The sequence below is a fragment of the Protopterus annectens genome, chromosome 13.part0 (genome assembly GCF_019279795.1).
Source record: "Protopterus annectens isolate FY-2018-M chromosome 13.part0, PAN1.0, whole genome shotgun sequence".
In the NCBI taxonomy this organism is placed as follows: domain Eukaryota; kingdom Metazoa; phylum Chordata; order Ceratodontiformes; family Protopteridae; genus Protopterus; species Protopterus annectens.
In genome coordinates, this window is record NC_056747.1 from 158,156,690 (window position 1) to 158,181,434 (window position 24,745).

The following is a 24,745-nucleotide window of genomic DNA, read 5'->3' on the forward strand; positions in this document are numbered from 1 at the left end:
CACATTCTCTCAGCATCTCTAGTTATAAATTCCCAGTGACAAACATTAGCCTTTCTCCCCATTTCAGTTATTACTTTATTCTACCCACCACAATGCTAATACTTTGATCTTTGACCCACACACATGCAAACACACATACAAACAAACACATGAACTGCAGTAACGTGTAATGATTGTGCACCTCAGTTATTTTTCCTGAGATCAAGTGAATGAACAGATTCATAAGGCTGTGCTTCTAAATATCAAAGTACAGAAATCTTGAATGGCTAACGGCTAACTATTGATTCCAAAATATCAAAATCCAAGACAGTGAAAAAAAATCATGTTTTTTAAAGGGGGCAAGCCACCCTGCGCTCCCCAGACCCCCTACTAATTATATATACTATCTCAGAGATCATTCTACAGTGGAGAAAAAGCAATTTTCCTGATCTTCACTGTTTACAGTCTTGCACGGCTTTAACACCAGCAGAAGGGAAGTTTCAATCACTTCTTGTGGTAAACATGTACGGGATTACAAACGTTTAGTTATCTGGAGTGTTTCCATTCATCAATAATGGTCTGTAAATGTATCTCTGTTGCTGAAATCAAAACTATATACTTCAACTCCCAGGTAAACCCAACAGGTAAAGTGTCCCTTTTATCTAGGTGACCCAGAAGCACTATCTGGTTAAGGGAGTTGCTCAAAATCACACATCAGCCAAATGCAGGTGAAAGGATTCTAATTCTGTACCTTTGACTACAGGAAGCATTTCATTATTGTCCATGCAGGACATCTCCAAATCACTTAAAAAAGAATGTTAATAGAACAAGTGTTGTATAGCTGTACATTCTCTGAACACTAAAAGATATGAAACAGTAAAGACTAGTATTACCTACGGATAGCAATCCTCAGTGATTTACCAGAAGAAAAAAGTTAATGAAAGACAGGGCATAAATACAAGGCAAAATCAGAGGCATATTAGAGGCAAACTACTTTAATTCACTTTAAAATCTTAAAAGAGCAACATGTTTTGATCAAAATGTATTTTATGAACATTTAAACAGCAAAAAGTAGGAATACTCTAACAACTGACTTTACCGATTGGCTATAAACCTTAGGGGTTTTAACCCTCAGGGATTTTTCAGAAAATGAAAACACGTGTGAATGTCAAGCAGTTAGTGCAGATGATTAAGGCTATAAACTCTTAGGGATCCGCTTTCTGCAGTCAAGAGTACAAAGTTTGATTCCTTCTATCTTCATATGCCTACTGTGTGACTGAGTCAGTCACTTAACCAGACAGTGCTCCTTGAGTGTCAACTTTGGCTAATTTAAAAGAGAAACAAAAAAGATAGGGCATGCACGAGGTTAAATATTCATGTGCAGTTTCTGAACAAAAGGAGCGGAGCTAGATCATGGTCAAATGGGGTGTTAGGCAGAGTTATGGACCAGACCTCTCCCTTCCAAGCATTACCAATATTTCATTACTTCCCTCTCTATCGCTCCCATTCCATTTACCTTAAAACACTTAAAACCTGTCAATGTAATTACTATTTTCTTTACAATGATCACAGATATTTGTACTGAATTTAAAACTTTTATTAAAAATTTTAAAGCAAAAACACGGACAGCTATATAATAAACAAAAACAAACACACACACACACACACACACACACACATACTGAAAACAGACAGCATGGGCAACAGTGAACTTATCCTCCTTTGAAAGTTACCTTTATGGGAAATTCATCTGGCAATCCATTAAACATCAATGTACGGGCATTCCTAGTCAAACAGCATATGTGAGGCACTAATTAGGGGCTATCCAAGGTTAAAGGAATTCAAAATACTTACTGCTTGGGGCAGCCTAGTGAAAACAAGTGTTCCTGGGCAGCTCAGGAGCACTATCTGGTGTAATAACTTGGTCAGACACATCCAACTCAAACAAAAGCTGAGGGAATCAAAAGCTGCACTACAGGAAACAGATCATTAACAGCTTATAGCCTTAACTCATGCACTAAGTACCAAACTGTTGTACCCCAGCACAGTACACTTCACATCCTTGTGTATACAAAATTAAAAGCTATGTATTTACCATAACTAGGTTATCTGCATTGTCTACTTTCATTCTTCCTCACCACTGTGTTTCAGAACCAGCCCTCGGATCCAACTCGGCCGCTATTCTTCTAGACTTCAGAACCAAGCCTTTAGCTCCTCTCTTTACCCATAATTCCCCACTTCCTCCCAAGTTCTCAGATCGAGTTTGCTGTGTCTAAATAACCATCTCTAAAAATATATTTTTAGGTAACATCATCATCTTCTTCTTCTTTCGGCTTTTCCCGATTAGGGGTCGTCACAGCGGATCACCTGTCCATTCATGACTGGCAGTGAAGTTTTACGGTGTCGAGTTGCCAGCCCAGCACCCAACCTTCCACAAAAGGCACACATACATGCACACTCACACCTAGGGCCAATTTAGTGTGTCCAATCCACCTACAGCATATCTTTGGGATGTGGGAAGAAACCGGAGGGCCCGGAGGAAACCCACGCAACCACAGGGAGGACATGCAGACTCCGTACAGCCGAGGATCAAACTGGAGAACCTCTTGCTGTGAGGAGGCAATGCTAACCGCTGCACCACCGCAGCCACCCAGGTAATATATGCATACAAGTCGCATAATTAGTCCCAACAGGAAAGAAAGGTAGTAAATTTGCTTACTTAGAGGCCTAACCTTAGAACTCATGGGTTCTAACTTCTCAAACTAACTCTAAACCTCTTCCAGGAACATAGGAAGGGGGTGGGGGGGGGTGAGATAGAATGAAAGACAACAACACAAACACTTAGTAAGGGTATAAATCTGATGTTGTCTCTCTCATTCTTTCTCGCCACTAGGTCAGTCTCTCCAGCTACACTGCTCTTGGGTGTCCCTTATGGAAGAACATGACAGAGCACCATTGAACCAAAGGTAGCTCTGTTTCTAGAAATAATGTCAAGCTTATAATGGGTAACAAAGGCATGAATTGTAGACCAATTGGCTGCTGCACAAATCTCCTCAAATGAAAATCTGGAAGAAAAGGCTGGTGACGCTGCCACAGATCTGGTAGAGTGAGCTTTGAGTGGTTGGGGTAAAGCCAACCGTGTTTGGCAATAAATCCATGAAATACACTCTGAGATGTATTCTGCCAAAGTAACTTTAGAAACTACCTGGCCCAAAAGATTAGGATAGTAGGAGAGAAAGAGTTGATCAAATTTCCTATGCTGCTTCATTCTGTGAAGATAAAAACATAGCTGCCTATGAACATCAAAAAGGTGCAACATGTATTCACCCCTATCCATAAACTTAGGAAAGAATACTAGCAGCTGGATGGACTGATTAAGGTTTGATGTGCTGGCAATTTCAGCATAAAAGAAGGGTCAGTATGTAAAGACACTCTGTCCTTGTGGAAAATTATATAAGGGGGCTTTGAAGACTCTCTTCGCCAATGTCAATGCTGCCAGAACAGTTTTCCAGGAAAGAAACTTTAAATCACAAGTCTCTGATGGTTCAAAAGGCATCTGTGTTAGCCCTTATAACACCACAGTGAGATCCCATGGTAGACAAGGTTCTTTGATAGGAGGTCAGATGAGAAAGACCCCTTTCAAGAAGACTTTACATAATTTAGAGGTCCATAAGGAAGCATGTCTGTGCCCTGCATGAAAATTTGAAATTGCTGCAAGTGGCTTGATTGTACAAAAACTAGCTCCTTGATCAAAAAAGAGACTAAGGAAAAGCAAAATGTCAGGAATAGAAGCTGAAAAGGGATCAAATTCTGATGGGTGAGACAGGAGGTCATGCTTGGGCTCCTTGCTTGTTGATGTTCCAGGGTACTGACATGCTTGTCTGTATGAACAGCAATAGTCCCTAGAAGAAGATCGCCATGGAAGGCTTGCAATGATAAAAGGACTGCCATCATCTCTAGGACATTTATGTGCAAATTGGTCTCTAAGTGACCATATGCCTCGGACCATCTTTCCTATGTAATGCCCCCCCCCCACACACGCTCTAGTTGGGAAGCATCCGTGGTCATTGTGGTTGTTGGCGTTGGGAGAGGGAACACTCTGCCTATGTGTAAATCTTGGCACTGAAGCCACCACTGCATGTGGCACTTGCAGATTGTTGTGAGTTTTACTTGCATGGAAGGGGGTTGGCATAGAACTGACCATTAAATCTGTAAGGTCCACTGTAGAATTCTCATGAAGAACGGGCGGTGTGGCAAAAGTAGGGAGTTATATTGCAGTATTTAAACAGGATGTGTTGAATGTGTTTATTTCCTGTTCTGAGGAAATTGGTGAGGAGTCACCGACGAAAAGCTAAACAGACACTTTGTGGCTTAAATAAACGTTGAGTACAAGTTTATTTACTTGGTTTGGACATTTTTTACGGATTTTCGAATTTGGTGCGCAGATCCCTGGGGCTCCTTCTTGTGTAGCTGTTGGTTTTGTCTTTTTTATCATTGAGCTGCTTCCCAGATAGGACTGGATTCAAGCAGTCTAGGGCTGAGGCTCCTAAGGGAAGGGATGTCTCCAAGCCAATTGGAGCAGAGCACCCCCCCCCCTTGGACCAGGCATAGACCTCTCAGATCTGAGACCCACTCTGACACCAAGAAGAAAAAGCTGAGCTGGTCAGGGTAGCCAGCAGATCACAGACATGACGAGACTTCAGATATGACACTGTATCTCTCAGGAATCTTGGATCCCTGGACTCTGAAGCTGAAGGTTGGATTGGAGAAGGAGCAAGTCTTTTTCTTGTCGGGGGCAGCTGGAAGTATCCCCACCTGAATGTGAGCTCGAAAAAACTTCATTCTGTCTCTGTCAATTTTGGACAAACTCCTGGAAGATCTAGAAGTAGTAGGAGAAGGTGGTCTGGATGGCTTACAGAGAGTTTGGAATATCTTTTCTGGCAGAGTCAGCAAGACTATCTGGATATTAGAATCCATATACAAGGCTTAGCTTCCGGATCCAAAGCTTTTGGATCCAAAGCTATCAGAACAATGGATCCAAAGCTATCAGAACAGGGGAACTGGTTGACAGACCCAAAGCCACTAGATCCGTGGAACGAACAGGATCCGAGGCAGGTCAAATAGGAGTCAGATCTGATGAATCAGGATCTGAACACTTGGACATTTTGGAAAAAGGCTCTGACAGTGAGGATGGAGACTTCAGAAGTTTCTGCTTTGGATCAGAAGAAGTTGGAGTAAAGGGTGGTTCGGCTTCTGCAGGAAGCAGTCCTCTCAAAATCGATTTCTCCGTTCTGAGAAGGCTCTCAGATTAAAGGTGGCATAGATGTGACAGTCTTTCTTGAAATGTGCAGTACCTAAGAATAAACACACTTCTTGTGGGCATCTAAACTGGGGATCTTATGCCCATAAGAAGTGCATTTTTTGAACCCAGTAGGGCTTGTCAGTTCTTTCTGATATGTTCCCTTAGTATTAAGAAAAAATGAAAGCAAACTCATTAGGGAGCTCAACACACACACTAAGTTGCTGACACCAGCAGAAACTTACAAATCCTAAACAGCAGATAATTTACACCAAAAAATATATAACTTCAACTACTTTAAATATCCTACTTTTTACAAATGTCTTAAAACTAACCTAATTATTTTATTTAAGAATGTTAACTAACTACTACATATCCTATATAAAATAAACACTATGCACACTAAGAATATAAAGAATAAATTAAACTATCTTAACTATTCCTACCTATCTAAAACTATACTAAGTACAACACTAACAACTAACAATGGAGGAGCACACTAAAAAGAAAACAATAAGCAAAAAGGATATTGTTAAGCTAGATTGTTCGTCTGGTCTTGAATGTGGCAAACAAGATCTGAGAGCTAGGAGGAAGTGGTGGGGGATTATGGGTAAAGGGAGGAACTAAAGGCTTGGATCCGAAGTCTAGGAGAAGAGTGATCAAGTCGGATCCAAAGGTCAGATCCCAAACCCAGTGGCGAAGAAGAATGAAGAAGACATCAGATAAGTTAAATTAAAAGTGCATTCATAGTTAATATCTTGGCATTAAATTCATAGACTTCATGCTGTGCACTTTATTTACAGACAGATAAGCACAGTCAACAAAACAAGAAATCCAAGCATTGTAGCCAAAGAAAATGGCTCATTATGATGGAAGTCCTTGTTTACCACAATCAGTTCCTTCCTTTACACCATAACTATTCTTGGATACAGGAAAGTTACACTAACTCATACAGATGTGATCATCAATTACAGCCTTTGTATAACTACATACACTCAAATGTTTCCCTTCAATAAAATGAATGCATAAATACATAATGAAGAAATGTACTTCAATACAGTGCATCCAACTGCACACATATACACCCTCTCAACCTCTTAGCTCAAGAATCACAGAAAAAGATGCAACAACAATTAAGAATACGTTTTTAAATGGTCTCTTCTGTATTTAGAAAGTTGCATTGGCATGCATTTTCTGAAGGACACAAAGTCTGAAACTCGCATGCCTGAAATTACTTTGTGACTGCAATCCATAACAGTTTGCTATAAATACACACATATTACTAGGAAAAGACCACACTAATTCTCAATTTCATCTCTCAAAACAAAGCCAAAAATAACTTTTTTTTTTTTTTTGGGGGGGGTCAAAATGGACTAATTTTAAATGCTATTTTTTATTTACCGGTTAACCAGGTAAACCCATTGAAGAAAGTGTCCCTTTTCAGGGGTCATCCCAGGAGTACTGGGGCTTGCTCACAGTCACACCACCATAGCCTTTGACTACAGGAAGCAATTCATTAACAACTCAGAGCCATAAGTGCCAGACAACTTTAAGTCCTTTAAAAGGTTAAAAGAACAGCAACAGGTGTTACATGAAAATGTACTTTGTGAACAATGACAACTACGAAACTGTAATAACTGATATACCAAAAATAAATTAATGGAGGTCTAACAGTTGGTGTGGAAGATTAAAGCTGCAAATTCTTAATGAGCTCCTTTAAGGTAACAGGGTTTGATTCTTTCTGCCTCAAACTGTGTGACTCTGAGCAATGTTTAGACATCTCTTGACTGCCTAAAATGTAAATGTAGTAAAACACATCACATACATATACATCCTCTTGACTGCTGCTTCTTAATGTAATGGGAATATATTTATTTGGGATGTTTAAAAAGATAAATTGGAGCTTTTCAAAAGGCCTGTGCTATGCTGATGTAAGAACATGCTTTCATGGAAACTGAGTCGTGTGCTCAGCTGGACAAGATATAGATACAGTATTGCATGTGCCCCCCTCTAGTGCCACCCATAATGATGACTCATCAGCTTGTAAGCAACATAGGAATACTGGGCACAGACTAAAATAAGAGAATACAATGGTTAATTTAAACCCTTTCAATTTGATGCTACACAAGCACAGCTCTGAAGATTCAATGTTATGGGCTGCTTCTCACTCCCTAATATTTACTGATCTAATATCTATCTATTTACTCACTTATATTTTGTTGAGAATGGCTGCCTCTTTATAGGGGGACCCAAAATGGTATTCATACTGATGATGGAAAATTTGCTTTAGGCATGAGGGAAAACCTCTACTCTTTTAGTAAGCACTCTGGAATCTTCTACATTCACCTGAACTACCACAGATTCAGGTTAACATCTCATCTGAAGGAAGGTACACCCACAAGTGCAACAACCCCACTTATTGCTGCAGTGCAAAATGAGTACTGGAAAATGAATCCAAGCACTTGGTGTGGGAATGGAACCCATAGTCTTTTGACCTTCCATCATCAAATGCCACTGTGTGACCCTACTAATCATGCAGTTTCTCATTTCAGTCTCATTCTGCACTACGTATCTGAGCCCACTTTCACACTCTACACTGACACAGATAAGATGGCATTTTGAGCTGCATTGCAGAAGTAACTTTCTTCATTTTTCTGAACTTTTCTGAAGTGCTATATATAATCACTGTTCTAATTCAGACAAATTATCTAAACTGCCGGTATTATGAAGTATGTTTTTTTCAGTCACACAATACCATAACTGTAACAGACAGTCAAGAGGATAAGGGACACATTTGCATCACACCACCTGTCACACATGAATTTACAAAACAAGCACCGGCAAAACATACGCATAAATACACAAAAACATATTCGGAGGCACTAGGTACCTATATGAAAAAGAAACAGTGCCCTCCAAAGCAGACAAGCAAGCAACCTGCACCCCCAAACACAAGCCAGAAAACACATAATTCACCTCAGCAGTGTGCCTCACAACAGCCCTTAAGGCAAAACACTATACCTAACACACTAGTAATAGGAGAATCTATAGTAAGGCACACGGATGTTCCACTCACCAGGCTGAACAAGGAGGAGGTTACTGTCAGCTGCCTGTCGGGTGTTCAGATCCGCCATATAACACAGGCATTTAGGTCACTCCAGAACAAGTACAAGTATGACGCTGTCATTGTACATGTTGGTGTGAATGATCTAAGACGTACCTCCCTGGATTACATGAAAAGAGACATTGAGGAGCTCTCTGATCATGTAGCCCAAGCTGGTATGACCCCACCTTGAGTAGCATACTACCTTCACCTAGAATGATACCACAATACAAAGACAAAATGATCAATTTCAACAATTGGCTAAACTTCTGGTGTCATTCTAAGGGGATCCAGTGTCTGTCTGCCTGGGATGACATGATAGACAAGCCTCGCTGTTTTGCCAGAGATGGGTTGCACCAGTCACCCCTAGGTTTTCGAATACTGGCCAAGGCTCTTGTCGTCCCCATAGTGCCTTTTTTAGGCAAGGCTCAAAGGACAAACCAACCACTGTAACCAGCACAGGTAACCAAAAACTAAGGGTAATGCTACTCAACGCCAGAAGTCTCAACCTCAAAATGCACACACTCGAGGCTCTCCTCAGCATGGAGAAAATCGATGTTTGTGCAGTGACAGAAACCTGGTTCAAGGCTCAAGACAGCACCCCAGCACTGCCAGGTTACAATTCATATCATATCTTCCGGCCTCAGTTACCAGATCGCAGTACAAAGGGCGGAAGTGTATCCATATTCATCAAGGATACCCATATCTCCAGGTTAGTAGCGCAGCATGATGCCCCAGAGATCATCCATGTGCAACTATCAGCAGGCAAAACCACATTTCAAGTTGTAACCAGTTATAGATCGCCCACCATGTCCCAAGATGCTCACTCTGCATTCCTTGAGACATTGGAAAATATAAAGGTCCTACCCAACACCATAATCTTGGGTGATTTCAACTGCCCTGGTATAGACTGGGCGAACTACCAATGCCTATGCTCAGCGATTCATAGAATTTATAAATTCAAATGCCCTTGAACAACTAGTATGTTCCCCCACTAGCGAGGACAACATATTGGATTTAATCATCACAAATATGGGCGCCCATTGTACCACACCCATTATCATCCCCTCCTTGGTCAGATCTGACCACAAACTGATAACCCTGGACATCCTCACTCCTCCACCTCCCCCAATCAAAGAAACTATGGTCAAAAACCTTTCCAAAGCAAACTTCAAACTACTTGCATCTGAAGTGGAAAGCTTCACTATTCCCTTGCAGAAGGATAATGATATCCAGGATGCGGAATCCTACACCAAGGCACTCTATATGCATCTTCAGGATTGCATGGACCGCGCTATCCCAAATAAAACCAAGACTCTTCCTCAAGCAAGAAGAAACCAGTCTGGTGGACCCCGTCCATAAGCAAACTTTACAATAAAAGGAGGAGACTTATACAAAAAAAGGCAAAATCTCAAGTCGAAAAATCATCCCTGATCAGCATTAGTAAGAAATTGAGGACCTTCATCAAGTCAACTAAAGCTAATTTTGAAAAGAAATTTGCCAAGGATAACCATAAGGCCTTCTATGGCTACGTCAAAAACCTAAATGGCAACGCTCAGGTCTGTTCTGAGCTAGTACAAAATGGAACAAAATACACTGACCCTTCTGACATTGCCAACATCTTGGCTGACAGGTTCAGTGCAAAGTCCCCCCCCCCACCTACAGGGCCTATTACCATTCTAGGGGATTGTGTAAGTCCAATTATTACTGATACATTGGTTAACAAGGCTCTATCTAAAGCTAAAAACACTGCCTCCATGGGACCAGATGGTGTCCCAGGCTGTGTCATACGCAAGCTCCAAAAGGAATTAACCCCGCATCTCAATACCCTGTTCAGTCTCAGCCTCTCCACAGGATATGTGCCCATAGAATGGCGCACGGCAATGGTGGTCCCGCTACACAAGGGTGGGGCCACAACTGGCCCTGGGAACTACTGACCAATAAGCCTGACCAGTCTGATCTGTAAGGCTATGGAGCGAATCATTATGGAACTCATAAATGGAGAGATTGGGAACCTCCAGTCGCTGGACCCCACACAGTTCGGCTTCGTCAAGGGCAGATCATGCCTCCTGAACCTGGTGGATTTCTTTGAGACAGTTACTCAGGCTATAGATAAGGGAAAGGAGGTACACACAGCTTACCTTGACCTTGCTAAAGCATTTGACACCATTCCCCATTCAGGTATTATTGATAAGCTCACCAGCCTGGGCATAAACCCATATGTCACAAGATGGATCGCAAACTGGCTCTCAGACAGATCCCATAAAGTAAGAGTAGCGAGATCTATGTCCGAATCCAGACCAGTAACGAGTGGTGTGCCTCAGGGCTCTGTCCTGGGGCCCCTCCTGTTTGGCATATACTTCTCAGAAGTACAGGCAAGCACGGAAGGGCTGTGGCTGACTAAGTTTGCAGATGACTGCAAACTGGGTGCTATAATAGAGTCTCCGGCCGACATGGAGATCCTCCAGAAGGGCCTAAATGAGACTGATGCATGGTGTCAAAGCCATGGTCTCAAGCTAAATGCAAAAAAATGCGTAGTAATCCCCTTTGGAAAAAACAGAGTACCTGCAAACTACAACATAGGAGGTAATCCCCTGAAATCTGAAGAAGAAATAAGAGATCTAGGGACCCAAGTATATAGTCAGCTTTCCTTTGATAACCATGTTGCCAAAGTGGTTAGAAAATCCTTCTATGTGACCCATCTGATCACGAAAGGGTTCGCATCAAGATCTAAGGATGTAATGGTGCCCCTCTACTCTTCCCTCATCAGACCCATTATTGAGTACAATGCACCAATTGGAATGCACCTGGCTAGACATCTCCAGCAGCTGGAGAGACCACAAAGGTGCCTAACCAAGAGGATTACTGGCCTCAAACAGTTGCCCTATGCATCACGATTGAAAAAGCTAAGACTGTTCTCTGTTGTATACCGCTTTCTCAGAGGCAATGTCTGTCTAACGTACAGAGCCATGTCCAACCCAGAATTGTTGAACTTGCTCCATCTTAGCAAAACCAAATCTACTCGAGCTACACGCTCTAGGGATATAAACCTCAACACAACAATGAATAGAACATGCTGGAGGGATAGATTCCCTTTGCAGAGACTTCCCTTACTATGGAACAGGGTCCCGATCTACATAAGACAGAGCCCCTCACTATCACTCTTCAAGAGGAACCTTGATGAGTCGATGGGTAACAGAAAGTTCACACCAGGGATCACACCAACAGCACTACTAGATAGGGGCCAAGGGTACTAGCTGCTAGTACAAGGGTCTAGGGAACTACTAAAGGGGCGGTGAATACCGCACAACATGACTGAGCTAATATATGCCTTCGGGCAGATAGCCCAGTACCAACCTATGAACCTACATGCTACTAAATGTTTTCCTTGTATGGGGTTGAATTGTGAAAAAAAAATGCTGCTGAAAGCACTTGTCATGCACAATGAATGAATGAAAGAAAGAAATGTGATATGAAATTCACTACATTGCCAGAGAATACTGCAGCTACAATGAAGGCAGAGGGAGGAAGACAGGAAATGCGTAAGTAACTACAAATTAAAGCACTTAAGCCCAAGTAGAAAAAACTTTCCTACAGAGAGACTTGGTCCTGAAATGGCCTCCTGGGAAAAAGTGATACATGCAAGTCAGCAGAAAATGAAAAATCAGGAGAAAATGGTTGTGTTGGAAACAGCTTCAGCAACCAGACACACTGGATGGGACACTCACTGCCTTGTTTCTATATCTTGTTCATATATGTCTATACATCTACAATCACATGAATTGCTGCTCATCAACACTGAAAAGCCCTGAATAATCAATCGATACTAAATTTACAGGGTAATCTTTGAATTTACATATAAGTAGAGGTACACATAGGACTCCACTGGAACTTTGCCTTACCTCTGCACAAGTAGGTAGGTAGTTGTACACAGTTAGCAGTATCTTTGTTTGTTCTCCCCGAATCACATTGTATGGAAGTGTGAAGTCAACAAAAAAAGGTTTAAAAGTTCTTATCTCCATCGGTTTAGCTAATCCAAGTCCTTTGGTTTCACACAGTCCTATAGCTTCAGTTACCCAGGTGGTGATGGAATGAGGTACTTCTACTTTCAGATGTTTCTCTCCAGTGACATTGCTAGAGGTAAAGGTTACAAGGAAATAGGTAACTAACTACAAATATTTCCCAGGAAAAAGACATCCAAAATCAGCATAATCTAATTATCTAATTTTAACAAACCATTTCAGTAAAAAAAAAAAAAAAAAAAAAAGATGACAGATTGGTGTGCTTTTCTCCTGAACTTACAATAAGCCAGGCTATCACTCCTTTATAAATTAGTGAAGACTGGTTTATGTTATGCCAAACATCTTCCTCTGTATTTTGTCCTGAAGGCACCAACACTTGGAAGCCATTTAATGCCACAGGGGAACTGTTGTCAAGTTTTGATTTTAAAATTAGAACTGAAAAACAATATCTAAACAGAGCTCTTCTCATAGCCACTAAAGACTGCAAGAAATCAAAAATGGTACACGACTCCCAAAGATCCCAGCAACAGCTGTGTTGTTTACCTGATACATGACGTGGAGAAACATATTCACAGCAGTTATATAAAAATAAAACGCTAGCAGTTATGTGTGTGTTCTTGATTTGTGCTGATTATCACAAGGTAATTTACATCAGTCACTACATTACATTTTGTACTGCACCGTCAAGCAAAATGCCAACCAGTTTTATAAATAACTAAAACTGAAATCCACTTCTTGCAGGGATAATCCATCATTTTCTTTTCTCAGACACAAGTTCCAGATAGCCATAGATACACAAAAAAATTATGAATTAACAGAGAGTTCATGACTTTCAGAAACTCACTTCTAAATGGAAATCCCTAATTTAAAGTGAAGCAGCCAATGTGAATACATTTTCCAGTTTAAAAGACAACACACACAATTTGTGCAAAAGGAAATAAAAATTATAGCAAAAGTGATTGAGTAAACACCTTTATCCAATTAGTATGATGCATGAATGTAAATATTAAGCACCCTAGTCCTTGGTGATGTACAGCTGGTAAGTTTAAATTCCCCTGTATTTTATAGTACATAAAAGAAAAAGCTACTTCCCCAATGTAGATCAGTGTGTGTGTATGTACCTTTAAGAAGCATTTCCAGATGTAGCACATGCATATAAATACGGAGCATGTGCAGGCAGCAGTGCCATCTTGAGAGAACAGCCAGAGTTGTTACCATGTACGAGTGGGGAAGTCAGTATGTTTATAAGTTTAAGTTAGAAAGCTGCATTTCTGATGTGTTTGTGTGTAATAAAGCTGCTTGAACTGAACCCACGAATGTTCATCTGGTTTATTCTGACCATACGAGAGACATGGTGTCAGAACCAGGATCAGAGCAACAACTTCGTTGAGCCATGAGGTGCAGAGTTGAAGTTGAAGGTGAAGGCAGACTAAGAAGGTTGAGTGAAATGGAGCTCAGACAAACAAAAAAGGGCCAGAAATGAGCTAAAGATAAATAAAACTGCATAAAATTACTTATTTGATAAAGAAAATGAAACATAACATTTATAAGGCACAAATGTTTTCTTTCGGCTTTTCCTGGTTAGGGGTTGGCAGTCGATTTTTATGGAGCCGAGGTGCCAGCCCGACCCCCAACCTTCAATGAAGGCATGCCCATTCACGCATGTCTTTCAAATGCCACTCGACTGCGGGGAGGACATGCAGACTCCACACAGAAGGCACAAAAAGCCTTATTAACCAAATGAGTAGAATAAAACGTATTTATTTTATTTTATGGATTACTCTGCAAGAAGTGGATTTATTAAGCAAATGAAAGGCACAAACCACATTAATTAAATAAAATGTTCAAAATCATGATATTTGATAAAACTAGCAGAAGTATCCATACGGGGCTCAGAATTATCTTTGGTTTGCATAACGAGCATGTTTAAAGTAAAACGGGCACAAGAAAAGTATACTGAGAATGATAAGAGATTAAAAGGGCATAACGAGTACAATAAAAGGGCAAATTAAGCTTAAAGAGCAAGGCGAGTGTGTGTTTTTTTAGTAAAAGACTGTGTTTGGGCACAAACTACTATTTCGCGTTAACTGAAGCCATTCAAGGCATAACTGGAGTTCTTCTGAGTATCTCAGTATGGGCAAAGTGTTTGCAGAGTGTGTGCTTTTCTATGGTACAATCATTTCAGAGAGTTTGATGTGTGCAAAGTACAGTTATATTGCAAGCTGCAGTCAAAGTACAGCCATTTTGAAAAGTTTCATGTGCTGTGTACATTTATTTGCAGAAAGCTGCTATTTCAAAGTTTTTCTTACTCTAACATTTTTCCACTGTGTACAGTTTGTTCGCAAAGTACAGTCATTTCAAAGTATTTCTTACACTGATGAGTAGTTTCATAAAGTGAGTCTGTATTATCTGATCGACCATTTAGGTTAGCAAATACCTAAATGTCGACCTGGTCGATTGAAGAATTAAAACAGCAAATGGCTGATTTAACATAGGAAATGAATTCCGTCGGCTGGGGGGAAAAAAAAAAGTTTAAACCAAAATGAAGTATCGGGCTTCACCCCCCTACAACCCCCGATGTGGGGGGGCTGTGTCCCCCACACCCCTCTAACTAAATATACCAACTCCAAGATCACTCTACAGTGGGGAAAGGGACAAAATCTGCATAACGGCCAAGGGAATTTTTTCCCTGCGTTAAATCGGTCATCTTGTTTTTTTTTTTTTGCTTTCACTATTACCAGTTTGACGTTAAGGTATTCGCTAACCTAAACGTTCAGTCAGGTAATAGGAACCCTCATAAAGTACAGTGATTTCAAAGTCTCCTTGTGCTGAGGAGATTTATTTGGGCAAAGTACAGTTATAGGTTCATAGGTTCATACTAGGCTATCTGCCCAAGGGTATTTATAAGCCTAGCCCATAGTTATGTGGCTTTCGCCACCCCTTTAGTTTGAATAAAACTATGCCTATTATTTTGCTGTGCCTCTGTCAAGCAGTGACACTGAAGTAATCCCTGGGGTATATCTGTGATCTCCCATCCATTGGTCAAGATTCCTCTTGAACAAGGCCAGCGAGGTGCTCTGCCTCACATGTACCGGGATTTTGTTCCACAGCATAGGGAGTCTCTGGGTGATGAATTTGTCCCTCCAGCACGTTCTATTAATAACCGTGTCAAGGTTTAAGTCTCCCGCCCTTGTGGTTCTGAGGGATCTAGATTTTTTTGAGGTGAAGCATATTCATCAAATCTGGGTTTGACATGGCCTTATATGTCAGGCACAGGTCACCTCTGAGCAAGCGGTATGAGACTGAATAGAGCTGGAGTTCTTTCAGTCGGGCAGCATAAGACATATTTTTGAGACCCTTTATCCTTTTGGTGAGGAACTTTTTGGGCCTTTCCAGCTGCTGCAGGTGTCGGGTCAGATACATTCCGAATGGGGCATTGTACTCAATCACAGGTCTAATGAGTGATGAGTACAGGGGGACGATGACCTCCCTTGATCTAGATGTGAATCCCTTCATAATCAGGTGGGCAATGTAGAAGGTTTTCCTAACTACTTTAGCAACATGAGTGTCAAACGGCTACTGTCAACCTGGGTCCCCAGATCCCTGATGACTTCTTCTGTGCTCAGTGGATTGCCACCTATATGGTAGCTAGGGGTAACCTTGTTTTTCCCGAAGGGTATGACTATGCATTTCTTTCTTATTTCAAAGAGTTTGTGATATTGGGCATAATTACAAGTATTGGCATAAAGTTCTGCCATATATATTTGTGCGTGTATGTTTGTACATGATTTCAAGTACCTTCACTACTGTGTGCTGATATGACATATGCATTTCGCATACCAGATCCACTTGTGTTTGTTCATAATATAGCAGAAAATTGGAGAGTATTTAAGCAGGAATACGATATTTTCATACAAGCAGCTTTTTCTGACAAAGATGCATGTACAAGGGCATTCACTGGGTCAGAAGCTATTGAAAGAGAACGTTCATTTGTGTATGCACCAGAAATATATGCAGAAGAGGGGGAAAACCATCATACTGTGGTACCTGCTAAAGCCAGGCAGGACCCTGAGTGCTCAAAACTTAAATTCAGGGAAATGTGAAACCCCCAGACAAATGTTACATTAGAGAGGTGCTTACTTTATACAAGAGACCAAAAGCCAGGTGAAACTTTTACAGCTTGTATCACTAACCTGAGAAATAAGGTCAAATCATGCAGATTTGGTGATCTGAAAGATGAGTTAATAAAGGATATGCTTGTGTTTGGTGTTAATTGTGCTGCAGTGAGAAAGATTTTACTTCATGACAGTGATATAACATTAAGCAAAGTCATAGAGATTTGACAAATCCATGAGCTCTCTCAGAAAGGCACACAAGTATACTTACAAGTGAAAATTGCATGGTTTCAACAGCCTCTAGAGCAAACGCAGACAGCATGCAACACATGGCAAGCAGAAACAGGCTTAAGCACATGGCAGCAGCAACCCGTGTGTGTGCGGCAGGGAAAACCTGCAGCTTTCTAATAAGTTCCAAGACTAGCTCAGTAAAAAGGGCATGCTCAGTACAGTATAAGAGTGAGTCAGCAAAACAAAAATTCAGTCCTATTGTTAAATGTCATAATTGTGGTGCCAATCATGAGTCTAAAAGAGAGAAGTGCTTAGCATTTGGTAAAGAATCAAGTATTTTATACTGTCCTGATCAATAGTAAACTCATGGAGCTCAAAGCAGGTACTGGTTCAAAGTGTAATGTAATGTCAGCAGAAAAATTTGTTACAGTGAAGGCTGGTGAGTGACTTAATTTTGGCCAATTGTGCCAAACTTGTTGCTTATGGAGGTGAAGAGATTCAAACCAAAGTCTCAGTAGTGCTTTCATGCTATTCGGTTGGGCAGAATTACAGCTTGCAATTTTATATAGTCCAAAGACCTGTGCAGTCATTATTAGGTCTCAAAGACAGTTTAAGAATGAAACTGCTTTCTTTTAAGTAGTACAACAAGTAAGCGCGTGTCCCTGCTTCAGCTTTACTGATGCTATTTTTTCAGAGTATGCTGATGTTTTCGATGACAAGCTATGCAAACTTCCAGTTGTGTACTCCATGAAAGTAGACCGAGAGGTCAGTCCAGTGGTCAGACCAGCAAGGAGAGTTCCAATGGCTATGCAGGACAAAGTCAATGTCCAGTTAGATAAAATGGTGCAGCAAGGTACGATATGTAAAGTAACAAAACCAAATGAGTGGGAGTCTTCCATGGTAGCTGCTCATAAGAAAAATTCAAATGAGACCAGAATATGCATTGACCCAAGAGACCTGAGCAAGGCATTAAAAAGACCTCATCATCCTATGCGTACAGTCAAGGAGATCGCAACACTCATGCCGAATGCCACTGTTTTTTCATTCTTAGATGCAGAGAGTTCATTTTGGCAAGTAATGCTTGATCGCAAATCTTCACTACTGACTACATTCAGTACCCCATTTAGTAGATACAGATTCCTCAGGATGCCTTTTAGAATAAATTCTGCATACAATGGATCAAATTTTTTCAGGGTACCTCTGTGCAATAACAGTTGATTTGCTGGTTGGAGGTAATGGTGAAGAAAAGCATGACAGAAACCTCAAGAAAGTTTTGGACAGAGCACGTGAAGTGAATTTAAAGCTCAATCCTCTGAGGTGCAGATTTAGACTACCAAACGTTACTTACGTAGATCATTTATTTACTAGTACAGGCTTAAGACCAGATCCTTCCATGCAAGCAGCCATTTTAGAGATGCCAGCTCCAGACAAAGTCCAAACCATTCACCGTTCTCTTGGTATGGTTAACTATTTGGGCAAATTTATCCCTGACTTTAGTGAGTTATCCATGCCTTTGTGAAAGCTGACACGCAAAAATGTTGCGTGGTGAAAGAACACCAGCAGAGAGCATTTGATAATCTCAAACAGCAAATCGCTAACCCGGCCACATTAAGATACTATGTTGTCCACAAAAAAGAAGTTATGTCTTACCATACCGTTCCATCTGTGTTGTTCATCTTCTTTCTTTCATCACTGTTGGGTTCAGTTTCGAGCCCTCTGAATCAAGTTGGCCTTTTTACCAAGCTCAAGCCAGCCAAAAAAAACTCTCGAGCTAAGTCTCTACCCAGAATGCCCTTCTCCCTGTTACCTCAGATTGAGTTTGCTAGAGAAAGAGAAGTAAAGCCGAGGCCACTTCTGTGCAAATACCCTAGGACACCACTTAGACCCAAAGCATCCCCAGGAGCCTTTGGAGGGGAAAGGAGGATGGGAAGTGATGAATGAAACAACAGACATGGAACGTTATGGTAAGACATAATTTCTTTACCTGATGTTAATCTTCTTTCCATTCATCACTGATGGGACAGAATCACAAGCTACCTTGAGGTCCATGGGCAGCCGTTATGGAAGAACATTCCTGAGTACCAATGGGCCAAAGGCAGCTCTCCCTCTGGAGACCAAGTCCAATTTGTAATGATTGATAAAGGTATGAGGCTTAGCCCAAGTAGCTGCTGCGCACATGTCATCCACGGAATGGAAAGGTACAGATGTTGCCATAGATCTAGTGCAGTGAGCTTTAACTTTTGGCATAGGTTCATTTTTGAGGGAAAAGACGAAACGTATGCAGTCCCTTGGAAACAGCCTCTCCCATTCTGGGTTAACCAAAGGAGATGAAAAGCTGTTCAGATTTACAGATTGGTTTGGTCCTGTCTAGTTAAAATCTCAGTTGTCTATGTACATCTAAGGAGTGAAGGCAGTACTCTCCTCTATTGGCAAAATTCAGAAAGAACAATTGTAGATCAATGGTCTGGTTTATGAAGAATTCAGAAACAACTTTGGGAAGGAAGGATGGATTCGTCCGAAGTGATACTCTAGCTTTATGAAAGACCAGATAGGGCCTCTTGATACATAATACTTGCAGCTCCGAGACCCTTCTGGCAGATGTGATGGCTACCAAGAACAAGGATTTCCAAGACAAAAACTTTAGGTTGCACTTTTCAGCAGGTTCAAAAGGTTTTTGAGTCAAAGACTGAAGGACTAAAGTGAGGTTCCATGGTTCCACGGGCTGTCTGACAGTAGGCCTGCTATGAGTGGTCCCCTTGAGAAAGCCCTTGCACAGGCGTAAAGAGATAAGATGGGTGCCATCTATACCATTGTGGAAATTGGGAATTGCCACTAGATGTACTCGTACAGTAGAGGCAGAGGCTCCATTATAAAAAAACTTAGCCAAGTATTGGAGGACTGGAGTTACTGGAGCCGAATATGGGTCTAGCATGTTATCCTTGGACCACATGGAGAACCTTTTCCATTTATCCTGATATAGTCTTCTGGTGGATGCTTTATGAAAGGCCAGAATGATGTCTCAAACAGGCGAGGAGAGATTAGTTTGCCTGGTGACTAATGGAAGTGAAGAAACCAGGCTGTCAGCATAAGACTGGACAGATTTGGGTGAATCAACCCTTGGGGGCGAGTAATCAGATCTGGTAGAGGGTCCAGAATCCACGGAGCGTAAACTAGGTGAGGCTGAAGGAAGTGGAACCAAACTTGTTGAGGCCAGAACGGAGCTATGAGGATCACCTTGCATCTCATCCAAAAAGCTTTCTTTAGAAATTGTGGAATGGGAGGATAAGCATAAAGTCGTCCCGTGGGCCAATCATGGATCAGAGGGTTCTTCAGTGACTCCCCACCCCAGGGGAAGTACGGCAAAATAGCTGCTGCACTTGTTTGATGGGAGGTGAAAAGACCGCAGCAAGGCTGGCCCCAGTGGCTGAAGATTTCTGTCGCCATCCCGGGGTTGAGATATAGCACTTGTAAAGCATGAGGATGCATCAGCTCAGTTTGTCTGCAATCATATTGGAGCTCCCTGGGATATGCGTTGCTATCAGAAAGTGGTTGTAAGCTATCGCCCACTGCTAAATTCTCATGGCTTTTCAACATGGGGGGTAGGAATTGGTTCCTCCTTGCTTGTTGATATACCAGACCACTGACATATTGTCCGACTGAATTGCAACTGTCCCAGAATGGAGGGCTGAATGAAAGGCCTGCAACTCTACCAGCACAGCTCTCGGTTCCAAACCACTGATATGCAGGTGGACCATGTGCCTTGGACCATCTTTCCCTGGAAATGCCCCCCCCCCACCTGATCAAGGTAGCATCCGTGGTCACAATGCCTGTGGGCTGAGGGGACTTAAATGGGCAACTCCAAAGTTCTAAGTCTGGCCTCATCCACCAAAGGAGGTCCTGTTTGCAGGAGTTGGTTATTCGAATCTAATAACAGAGGGGATGATGGTTTGGGAACCACTGACAAAGAAAGAGCCATTGCAGGATCCGCATATGTAGCTTTGCTAGAGGCAGTAGTGGGATTGAAGCTGCCATAGAGCCTAGGGCCTGAAGAACTTCCCTTGCTGAGACTTTTATTTGAGAGAGTATCACTCGAAACTGAAGCCTCAGTCGGTGGAGTCTGTGAATAGGGAGTGATGCTAGACAGGACTGAGTATTGAACACTGCTCCAATTAACTTTATTTGCTGTGCAGGATTAAGGTCTGATTTCTCCCAATGTATCGTTAGTCCGAACAATTTTGCCAGAGAGAGTATAATGCAGTGCTGTTACCAGAAGATGCTTGGTAGAGGGGATGAGGAGCCAGTCGTCCAGATATGGAAACACCCGGAATCCTTGTAATCTCAAGTGAGCTGTGACCGCTGCCATGAATTTCATGAACACTCTGGGGGGCTGTAGAGAGACCGAATGGCAGGACACAAAACTGATAATGACTGTCCCCTAACCAGAAGCGAAGCAGACTCCTGGAACATTTGTCCATCTTGATGTGGTAAAACGCATCCCGGAGATCTACTGAGAAGAATGTACTGAACCATGACCATCCAGAATCTAGTTTGGGTGACAGACTTATTTAAGCTGCTGAGATCCAAAATGGGTCTCCAGTCCCCTGTCTTTTTTTGGCACCAAACAGAATCTTGAGTAAAAGCTGGATCCGCACTGGTCTGGTAGGACTGGTTGGATGATACTTTTTCGAGACAGCTTTATAATCTCTGAAGCTGCTGCTTCTCTTTGACTGGGTGGAACATCAGGAAGTTTTCTTGGAAGGTTTGGTTGACAAGAAAGGGGAATGGTGTAACCTCTGGTAATGATACTCTGCACCCAACGATCGGTGGTGATAGATTGGCAGGCAGAGTGGTGCAGAGAGAAATGACCCTCGACTGCTTCCAGAGTTAAGCAATCAGGCTGCTGGTAAGGCTGTCCACAGAAAGAATCCCTGGAACCTTGGTTACGAGGACCTCTTCTGCTTCTATAGGGATGTCTTCCAGAATTGTTACCAACACTGCCCCTGGGGGAATCATCACCACGTGTGGCACAGAAAGGACCCTGAGATTTTTTGTGCCAGATTTTTCCACTCCTCTGATTTCTGGAGAAGGTATGTTGAGGGTTGGAAAAATGTAGGCCTCCGGCAGACAGGGTCTTTCCATCTTGCTCGCATCTGGCTAGCATATCCTTCACTTCGGAGCCAAAAAGGGATGAAGCTTCTATGGGAGCATTCAGAAAGGAAGACATGAAGGGATCTGTGAGGTCACAAATGCGCATCCTGGCAACACCCGAACCCACTGTTCTAGTCATCCCTTCATTCGTGTGTGAAAGCAACCTCATGGACGAGTTGGATACTGATTCCAGGGTTGCGAGCTGTAAAACCACTTTGTCTCTGACCTCGTCAGACAACTGTCCTGCGAGCATCCCGATGAGTTATGAGATCAAGACCCTCTCAAGCCTCGTAAAATGTTTCAAATAATTCAGGGACTGTATAGCAAAGGTCCCTGATGCAAAAATACACTTCCTAAGTCTGTCCACTGCCCATGACTCCCTGTTGGGCGGGTGGACAGGGGAACTTTCCTCAGCCAAGTCCTTTTTTGTGACCACCATCACCACTATAGCATCGATTGGTAATGCTTTGGACCAATGCAGGTTCTCCTCGGGAGGGGAAATAATTTTGTCTGGTCTCCGAGGGATCACCTCAGTGGAATCAGGGTTCTTCCAAGCTCGCTGTACGACGAGCTGGATGAGTTCGTCGGCAGGTGGGGTCACCCAAGAGGTAGAATGCCAGGGTCGAAAAGCCTGCGAGAACACAGACTCCTCTGATGGAGGGCTTCCACTCACCTCTCTGCTTTAACATTTCTGGGATGTCTCCAAAGGAGACATCCTCAGGAGGTGACCGTGGGGACCCTTCACCATCATCATAGTCCATGTCTTCAGTTAAAGACTCCTCGGGTGATTCTATGTGCTTCCTCTTGCATGTCTTCTTTTGACGGGGCTCCTCAGTGGGGGTCTCTGTAGAGGACTCGGAAGAATGGGTACCCTGAACAGGGGTGTCCTGCAGCTTCTCTGCCCGGTGTCCTGGGGGGGTGGTCTGTGACAGCTGTAGCTCAGGGGGCAAAAACTGGGGTTCCAACATCAAAGGAGTGCTGCCAGAAGCAAGAGCCCTCTCCATCACGCAGAAGGCAGGCCCGCTTGGAATCAAGAAAGACAACCTCAGGACCGAGGATCACACCCTGCTCTGATGAACCTGACCCCATGTTTGGAGCCTCAAGCAGGATCAGTGCAAACACAGCTATCGGCGCTGAGGCTGGAACAGAGGAGAAAAATAACTCCGTGCCCCAGGCCGAAGCACCCATCCCCCAATGCCCAGATTGAGGAAGGACCGGTTCAGCAGGCACCGAAGACCAAAGGGGAAAACTCAGAGCCGGAGTGAGATGCACTGTAGGAGCCAAGGTGATGGGTTCCAAGAAGGATGTCGGAGCAGAAGGCTTCGGAACTGAGATGGTCAAAGGAGGAGTGTAAGATGGAGTCCGAGGATAAGTCAACCCAAGTCCAGCAGGTGGATGGGTCTTAGAAAGGGTGGGTAATCCCCTGGCTAACAGCAGCTGGTCTACAAGACACACCACGTCATGTTCCGACAGGCTGGTGGATCTAGTGAATACTCCGGGTGGGGAGTTAGGATGTTCAATGAAGGGGCTATACACTTGGCCCAGAAACAGATCTACAGAAGGGGAGTATTGGGTCCGTGGTGCAAGGTCTGTCGGCACCAAAGTCTCTAGTTTCGAGACCAGAAGTAAAGGGGCCAAATCCAGTGAAGTTGGTACAACGCTTGGTGCTGAAGTGGCACTCTGAGCCGAAACGGTCAGTTCCAAAGTGGTAACTAATGAAGTACTCGAAGGTGTGTCCTGAGCCAAAGTGGCCACACGTGCCAAAGATGAAATAGGTGTAGTAAGGTCTATAATCGGTGCCGGAGGCAGAACCAGTGCCGAAACTGGCGCCGGTATCAAAGGTTTCAAGATGCTCGGAACCAAGGAAGACAGAGCCGTAGAGGCAGATTTAATGTTCCGAAGACAACTTTGGGACCTTTGATTTCCCTGCCTTGCCCTGATCACACGATGGTGAGGAGGGAACAGAGTGGGATCTCTCTTTGTTTTTAGTAGGAGGGGTTGAGACCTCCATCACAGAAATAGCCTCTGAGAAGGAAGACTTGAGTAACCCTTTCAGAATCAGTTTATTTTTGCGCTCATTAAGAGTGCGTTGACAAACTCTGACAAATGTCACACAGAGGCTGCAACGAAAGGTGGGGCACTCCCAAACAGTATACACAGTCATCATGAGAATCACTATTAGATAACTTGCCATTACATGAAGCACAATGCTTAAAACCTGAAGTACCCTTCTTATCCGAATATTGACAGAAAGACACCACAGACCAACCATATAATCCAACTAGAACAAAGTCAAACACCGTTCAAGAAATCATAAATATAACAATACAGTGATATGTATAGAGAAAGAAAACACCTTACTAAAAACAAAGCTAATAGGTTAAACAGGAAAGACAATACCAGCTATGGTATTGAAGGAATACCACAAGGGTAAGGGAGGAAAGGCCATATCAACAATGGTACTTGAAAGTTTACCACCGGTAACAATGGGTAGAGTAGAGAGAAAAAACACAAGGTTAGACAGAAGAAAACACACTAGAAATACTATTCACTCAATAAAAAAATGAAGTTATGAAAAATTTTCCACACAGACATCAAATAAAGTTCCACTTAGCTGAGAGCCCGGCTGAAACACGGCTTTACGGCTATGCGGCAAACGAGATCTGAGGTAATGGGGAGAAGGGCGTTCTGGGTAGAGACTTAGCTAGAGAGTTTTTTTGGCTGGCGCAAGATTGGTAAAAAAGGCCAACTCAGTTCCGAGGGCTTGGAACCAAACCCATCAGTGATGAATAGAAAGAAGATTAACATCATCAGATCCAGTAGTTCTTTCCTCTGATGCTTCAAAGTT

General features: G+C 42.6%; 1 protein-coding gene across 1 annotated transcript in view; it reads right to left on the reverse strand.

Annotated features, from left to right (window-relative positions):
* The window catches only part of CPAMD8 (C3 and PZP like alpha-2-macroglobulin domain containing 8), a 7,231,600-nt gene that overhangs the window by 3,907,588 nt on the left and 3,299,267 nt on the right, over positions 1 to 24,745 (reverse strand). The window contains exon 17 of the mRNA XM_044054766.1: positions 12,284 to 12,515. Within this exon, the coding sequence (XP_043910701.1) occupies positions 12,284 to 12,515 (232 nt within the window). The remainder of the gene's footprint in view (positions 1 to 12,283; positions 12,516 to 24,745) is intronic.